The 7,468-nt window shown below is 30.7% G+C and overlaps 1 protein-coding gene across 1 annotated transcript in view; it reads left to right on the top strand.

Moving 5' to 3' along the window:
* Positions 1 to 7,468, top strand: part of LOC108736896 (L-galactose dehydrogenase-like) — a 19,253-nt gene that overhangs the window by 351 nt on the left and 11,434 nt on the right. Inside the window, exons 2-5 of the mRNA XM_025973708.1 lie at positions 248 to 548; positions 1,310 to 1,427; positions 1,510 to 1,671; positions 3,902 to 4,135. Coding sequence (XP_025829493.1) covers positions 248 to 548; positions 1,310 to 1,427; positions 1,510 to 1,671; positions 3,902 to 4,135 — 815 coding nt within the window. The remainder of the gene's footprint in view (positions 1 to 247; positions 549 to 1,309; positions 1,428 to 1,509; positions 1,672 to 3,901; positions 4,136 to 7,468) is intronic.

Genomic DNA, 7,468 nt, shown 5'->3' on the forward strand with positions numbered 1-7,468 from the left:
ATTTGTTGTTGTATTGAATAAATTAATAAAGCCTTCAAAGAAACATAAATTTTGAAAAAAATTGAATTTTAAAAAATCCGCAAATTCTCCCCGAAATATTGTTATACATTTATGTTGTGTTTTTGTTAATTGGCTTACATATATTGTTTATTTAACAATAAAAGGATAATTATTGTCTTTAATGAAAACAAATGATAAGATTCAGCAAATCATACATTATCAGGTTCTCAGCAAAGTTTGCAATAAGTATTTATTTTTAAGTTTATTTGTATATATGTCTACTGTAAAGCATCGCTAAATTGGTATTTATACCCGCGATACGCTAACAATAATACAATCGAAGTTAACAACGTTTCCATTAGTAATAGTCGGCAGTTTATTTTAATTAATAAGCAGTTTTTGATCAAAATGTCTTTGCCACCGACTTTTGTTAAAGGTTTCCATGACGAAAATGTAATAAAACGAATGAAATATGTCAAATTTGGGGCAACCGACTTGGTTGTCTCGCAACTTTCTCTTGGAACAGGAGGTTTTAGCACTTTGTATGGGTATGTAGATTGTAAAATATTAACCTTGCTTTGTGTGTTATAAATCTATATAATTCGCAGTTTCATATAAAATATATAATAATAGCAATATTATACGCGCATTGCCTTCTTTGCACTGCATTAATTAATGATTTAAAAAAATAAGAGAAAAACTGAAAGCGATACAGTATACGAGGTCTATCCCAAAAGTAATGAGCGCGTCTTTTTAATTGCGGTAGTAGCGACCATTAAAGACCTATGCCATTAATCTTTGTATGATAATGTTCTTTATGTCCTATTGTTTCAAAACCTATTTCAATACTTTCACACTCGCTCTACAGTCCCGATTTATCCTCCTATGAGTTTTACATCCCTTCAACTAAAACAGTATCTGAAAGAGACTCATTTTGGAATCATTTGAACAATCCAAAATTCTGTGTTGGTATGGCACTCTTTCTCAAAGTCTATAATATTACGAAATCTATACAGTGTACATACCCTTTTTTATAGCTCTCATTATTTTTGGGGTACAAGTATCTCGTATAGAAACACCTTTTTGTATTAATGTAAAATACATAAAAATTTAAACATTTCTAATCAAATCTTTTGATATTAAAATTGAATTCTGGAATTGGGTCAATGACTAGTCCAGTTTCTTATTTCAAACTTTAAATTCGACTAATGAGTATCTTAATGAATCGATTAATAGAAATACAACATATTAATTGATTCCTTGAATTATTTGTGGACGTATCTCTTTTAATAAATATGTGCATTTAAAGAGTATTTTCCCTGGAAGAATGCAGAGCCACTGTAGTGGATGCCTTAAAACAAGGGATTAACTATATCGACACTGCGCCCTATTATGGCACTGGCGAATCTGAAACCACATTGGGACAGGTAATGACTTAACACTAGACAAAATTTTAACACAAAACGAAATATTTAAAAATATCAATAAATGCAATTCATTTTGGTGCAGTGTCTAAAGGGAATTCCAAGACAGGCTTACTACGTATCCACAAAAGTTGGAAGGTATGAAACGGATCCAAAACGAATGTTTGATTTCTCTGCCAAACGAACGAGAGAAAGTATTGAAATGAGCTTAAAAAAATTGGGGATTGATTACATCGATGTTATAAATGTAAATATGCTTGTTATATAACTTCATTTTCATTATTTCATAGTATCATAATTTGGTTTGCGTTAGTATGACTTGGAACAAAATTACCCACTACTATTATTATGTAGATACAGCATAATAATCTCAATAATCTCATTATCCTGTGAGGGACAAGCCTTTTATATATCGTCGAGTAATTGTGAAAAGACATTATACTGATTTCAAAGAAAGTGCACCGTTTATTTTCACAAAATATTTAATTAGAACAACTCGAACAATTGTTTCGCAATCGTTATCAAAGAGTACAAATCAGCACTTGTTAGAGTTGCTTTAATTAAATATTTTGTGAAAGTAAACACGATGAGTTTTCTTTGAAATTAGAAAATCTATTAGTTTATACAATTTTCATCCAAGAAACTACTGTATGGTGAAACAATTGTTATGTGTAAACTCATAAATGCTTTACCATATCCTTATCTAAAGTAACTACGATCTTTTCCCTTATATTTGGGTCTCAGGATATACTATTCTTGAAACTATTACTAATGTTATTGCTTATATTTCCATTATAAACAATTTTCAACAAATTAAAACTTCAATTAATCTTCAACGTCACCCCGTCTCTCGTGCATTTTTTTGTCAAGCGAGGTGCATCATCAATTTGTTAAATTAATAGTGTATATTAGTTAACAGTGTGAACATTTATTTTGTCAGTAACACCTTATGTTATTTAGCAAGTGGTACCTACATGTAATAACAAATTACATATTACAGACACATGTTTACACAAAGAGATATCTGACTAGCAATGACTTGCTTATTTATTTAATGATAAAAAGTTGAAAAAATTCCTATGTTTTTATAAAAATATAGCATTATAGTTTTTGCGTTACCTTACGGTAAATGTTTTAAATCAACTAAAACAAATTAACCAATTTATTTATTTATTTAACGTGATAATTTATAATAACAAAATCACCATTAAAAAAATAGTATTAAGTCTCTGGATTATTTAAAATTAAAGTCCATTAAATGCATTTAAATAAAAAAATTAATAGTTACTTCAAAAAATAATATACTTAAACGTACATGTTTAGGCTAATTTTATTTAACCAACTTCAACGAAAGTTGTGATTAAACTACTGATTAGTAGTTATTTGTAAAACTTAATAATATCATATTCATTTGAAAATATTGCATATGACGGGTTATATATGATATGGGGGAATCAGTTTTCTAAGTATTTTGTTCAATTTTAATGATAATATTTCGCAAAACAGCAATTGACTAGGAACGCAATTTAGATTAGACCCTGACCTATAGTTACAAATATGTTGACGGTTGTTAAATGTGTTCTTGATAATGACCTTTCTCTCTATAATGTGAATTACTTCAGTAGTACCTACTTAGTAGTAGTAAATGCTAAATTTTTTTCTTAATTAATTCTCAGTCATTTTGTAATGTAAATGAAAAATGTTCAATGACCTTTAATGAGTCAAAAGGTGACTCTAAAATTTGTACCATTTTCGGGATATTTATTTTTTGTTTTATAATTTTGAAAAAGCGTGTTTTAACTCAATTATTTTAAAAATGGAAGATATATTTCCCGTTAATTAAACCATTTAAAATGTAGTTTTTTAGTTTGGTCACAATTTGTTTATTTATCGTAGGTGATTAAATCACATGGTAAATAGTAGCATATACTAATGGTATTAGTCATTTTATTTTTTAAAAATTCATATTGATAAAAATTAGATAATAATTGTATATTTTATGTATTATGTTCTCAACTGTTTTATTTATGGAATATACTATCTAGTATTTTATGTTAACTGCGTAAAGTTACATAATACGCTGTAAAAGATTTATTGGTGAAACTCTGCTAAAAATTAACTGCGAAACGAGATAGACGCTAAATAGATGCAAAATATTTTTTTTTGTTGTTGTTTTTCACTGATAATTTTTAACGGACTTAGCAAATCAAATTTTGCAAAAGAAAAAATGTTTCAAAAAAAGCTTTAATTATAAACTCTCCAATTGTTTCTACTGATTAGGTCTTTATCAAGAGCACAAAATTATTGATAATAATCAAATATATGTATATATATTAATTAGAATTTACAAAAGCAGTTTAGTTTACATACTTGCCCTTTACTTACCCATTTTAAAATGTTAGACATATCTCATGTTAACATAGCATTTGGTAGATTATCTACATATTTTCTTCTATTTTCCTTATTTTAAAATTTAGGTCCATGATATAGAATTTGCACCATCTCTTGATATCGTTTTGAACGAAACACTCCCCACATTGGTGGAAGCGGTTAAACAAGGGAAAGCCAGGTACATTGGGGTAACTGGCTACCCAGTTTCAACCCTTGCTGAATGCATCGAAAGAAGTAAAATTAAAATCGACGCCGTTTTATCCTATTCCAGACTCTGTCTTTTAGATACTGCTTTGAATGACTTTTTGCCGGTTTTTCAGGTGAGTAATCTTTAATGATTGATCTTGAAACGTTTGTCTGTCTGTCTGTTACATTCTACAACAGTTTCAAAACGGATAAACCAAATTGAGTGGGTTATTTATATTTAAAAACTAACTGTAAGAAAATGATGACTCTGATATTTATCTGTACATAGGTTTGAAAAAAATAATTGAAATTGTTAATATTTGCCTCTGTTAACATTCTTTATTTTTATGTTGCACCAGCGAAAATTCACAATTTTTCTACACTACGTCATATTTTTTAAGATATGATGTTGTCCTTTGACAATTGCTTGCAAAAGAATATCCCTATGTTCGTTTTTCAACTCATTTATTTATTTATTTGTTTAAACTTCACCTCCCATAAAGACATACAAGATTGCACGTTTGTGTGTAATAGTAGAATAAATATACTTTAGTAAGGATTTTCAAATTAAATATTTCAAATTGCATTTCTGTTATTCTAATTAATTAAATCATAATCATACATTACTTCACTGATAGGTGACAATGATCCGTAATACCTGTAACATTATAATTCGTTGTTAAATCATAAATTTTTAATATTATTTTTCTACATATTAACTATACTGTCTTGAAAGCTTATCTCTTTTTTATTTCGAGCGTGTATTCTACTCAAAACGACCTTTATTTGTCCTTTTTATTTGCCGAGTTGAAAGTCTTCTAGCGCATCCAATGGTAGAATAGATATACCTCACCGTTTGAGCTTATCTTTAAACAAGAATGCGAGCAAAAAAGGCAGTAATGTTGAACAACGAATAAACACAGGACTTTATTCAGTTTTCGGTAGAGTTTCGAATCGTGTACTAACTTAAATTTAATAAACGGATTCTAGTGAGTTTGCCCAAAAATGGAACAAAAACTGAGTGAAATTAATGAATGTGATTGTGTACATGTTAATTACATCATTCGTCTTCTACTTGTATGCGTTCGAGGTATGTAAAAAAACATATGCACTTGATTTATTGTTCTATTGACACTGGGCAACGCACACGCATATCATCTCATTCGTTTATCTGATCTGACAATAATTGCAATAATTATCTTAGGAGCACCTTGAAATATACAAACATTTTAAATGTCGTAAGGGTATTTAATGTAGAAATCACATTTCGTTTAATAGGTTCGTTCAACGATCTTGAAAAGGTAAAAATATACACTGAATAAATAATTTAGTCATTTTTCTACTATGAAAGAACTCGAACATCATTAAAGACAGTACAACTCTAGGGATAGATATACACGGGCAAAAAATTAGTATGCTTAGATTTGCAGATGGTATAGCAGTATCCAGCAAGGAGGACCTAGAGATAGTTTTAAATAAAATGGAAGCGGTACTGACAGATCAGTACTGTATGAAAATAAATAATAGTAAAACTAAAATACTGGTATGCAAGGGAAGAAAAAGTAGGGAAAGAGCGAATATAAAGATAGGAGACGAAAAATTAGAAAAAGTAGGTGATTTTAGGTATCTAGGAAGTTAGATAAGTCAGGACGGAAGGAGTAGTAGGGATATAAAGCAGAGGATAGTGCAGGGTCGTGCCGCCTTTAATAAAAAAATGTCACTTCTGTGCTCGGGAACGGTTAATTTAGAAACTCGAAAAAGGTTGTTAAAGTCGTATGTTTGGAGCGCGGCGTTGTACGGGTGGAAAACATGGACAATGGGCGCGGCGGAAAAAGGAAAAGGTTAGAAGCCTTCGAAATGTTGTGTTATAGGCGAATGATGAGGATAACGTGGGTAGAAAAGGTTAGAAATGAAGAGGTATTAGAAAGAATTGGAGAACAGAGAAGACTCTATGGAAGTCAATAAAAAATAGGCGAGATAGGTTGGTAGGATACCTTCTCAGACATGAAGGTCTAGTCAGAGACATATTAGAAGCAGAGACAGGGGTTAGGCGGGGTAGAGGTAGACCTGTTCGTAAATAGTTAAGGATGTGGGTTGTTCTAGTTTTAGGGAAATGTTTAAAAAAGTTTAGCTCAGGATAGGAAAGAGTGGAGGTACGTGTCTAACCAGTCTGAGGACTGACGATCTTATGATGATGATGATGAAAGGACTCGACTGTGAAATTAAGGTCTTATTTGGACTAGCTCTTACCCTACGTAGTTCGCCTGAAGCCTGAAACTGTTTCAAATTATTTATCAAAGAGGAAATACATTTTCTCTACAAATAAAAATAGCATATTATTTACTAACCATTAGTCCATTTATAGCCATGAGCCACCAATACCAAACGCATTCAATCTTGATGACCCATGTCGAGGTCAGTTTGATTAGTGTTGCCTTCACCATAGTTATTAAACCTGTACAGCAGTTGTCTCTGATTTTCTGTTTTAATTAAAAATACTGCCACGCTTTTCACTTTCCTTAAACAAACTGCAGGATGAATTGCTGATAAGTTTATGCATTAAGCACAAGGTCGTTCGCGTGTAACAAAAATGTCATTAGTGTAATTGAAACAAACAAACAATAATAAATAATAAACCCATTTCGAATCGCTAATAAATTGCTGAAGATAGCAATGAACCTTTGCTGATTGGTTTAGAAAAATGTGTGTTAATATGATACACGCGCCGTATTCACTGGCGCATAAAGTAATGTGCATTCTTGTGCAAATAAGTCTCACGACGCAAGGACACGAGCACAGGACGATTAGATAATAAATAATGCACGCGTGTCCTAATATCAAGTACGGCTTGGGATCATTGCCACCAGCGTCCTTAACAATAACAATATATTATTGTATTTAAACTATCAAACTATTTCCTTCTATTCTGTGTAGTTAGTTGCTTCACGTTTAAATGTTACATACTGTTTGTTGTGAGAAAATAAATTTTCATTGAAAGAGTTCTTTCTGGTATTCTCACTTTACACGCCAAATTAATTGCGAGCAACTATTTTATATAAATGATAACGATTGTTGATTGAAATATTTAATGGTCAACACTTAACTTAACTTACACGTAGAATTAAAATAAACTAGATGAATAAAATTAGATGTAAAAGTATAAAAGTAGGCTCTAAGATTGAGTATGAATGTGAATTGATTGTTGCTTTGTTGATACTGTTATCGATACTGTTTTGATACTGTTTTCGATACTGATGAAAATGTGTATTACTAATTACATAAACAGCTTCGCCAGTGGGCGTTAACAATAACATTGAGGGTGCAAGGCGACCCTGTCAGTCAGGTCAATACCCCATTTCAGGTACAGACAAAATAAGTGAATTTAAATTTGGAAATTACAGTAATATAGCGAACGTGACTTTACAAAGGAAGAAATGTTACAATAAGATAGTAGAATACATTATAAA

Source organism: Agrilus planipennis, unplaced genomic scaffold (genome assembly GCF_000699045.2).
Source record: "Agrilus planipennis isolate EAB-ADULT unplaced genomic scaffold, Apla_2.0 scaffold55, whole genome shotgun sequence".
Taxonomy (NCBI): domain Eukaryota; kingdom Metazoa; phylum Arthropoda; class Insecta; order Coleoptera; family Buprestidae; genus Agrilus; species Agrilus planipennis.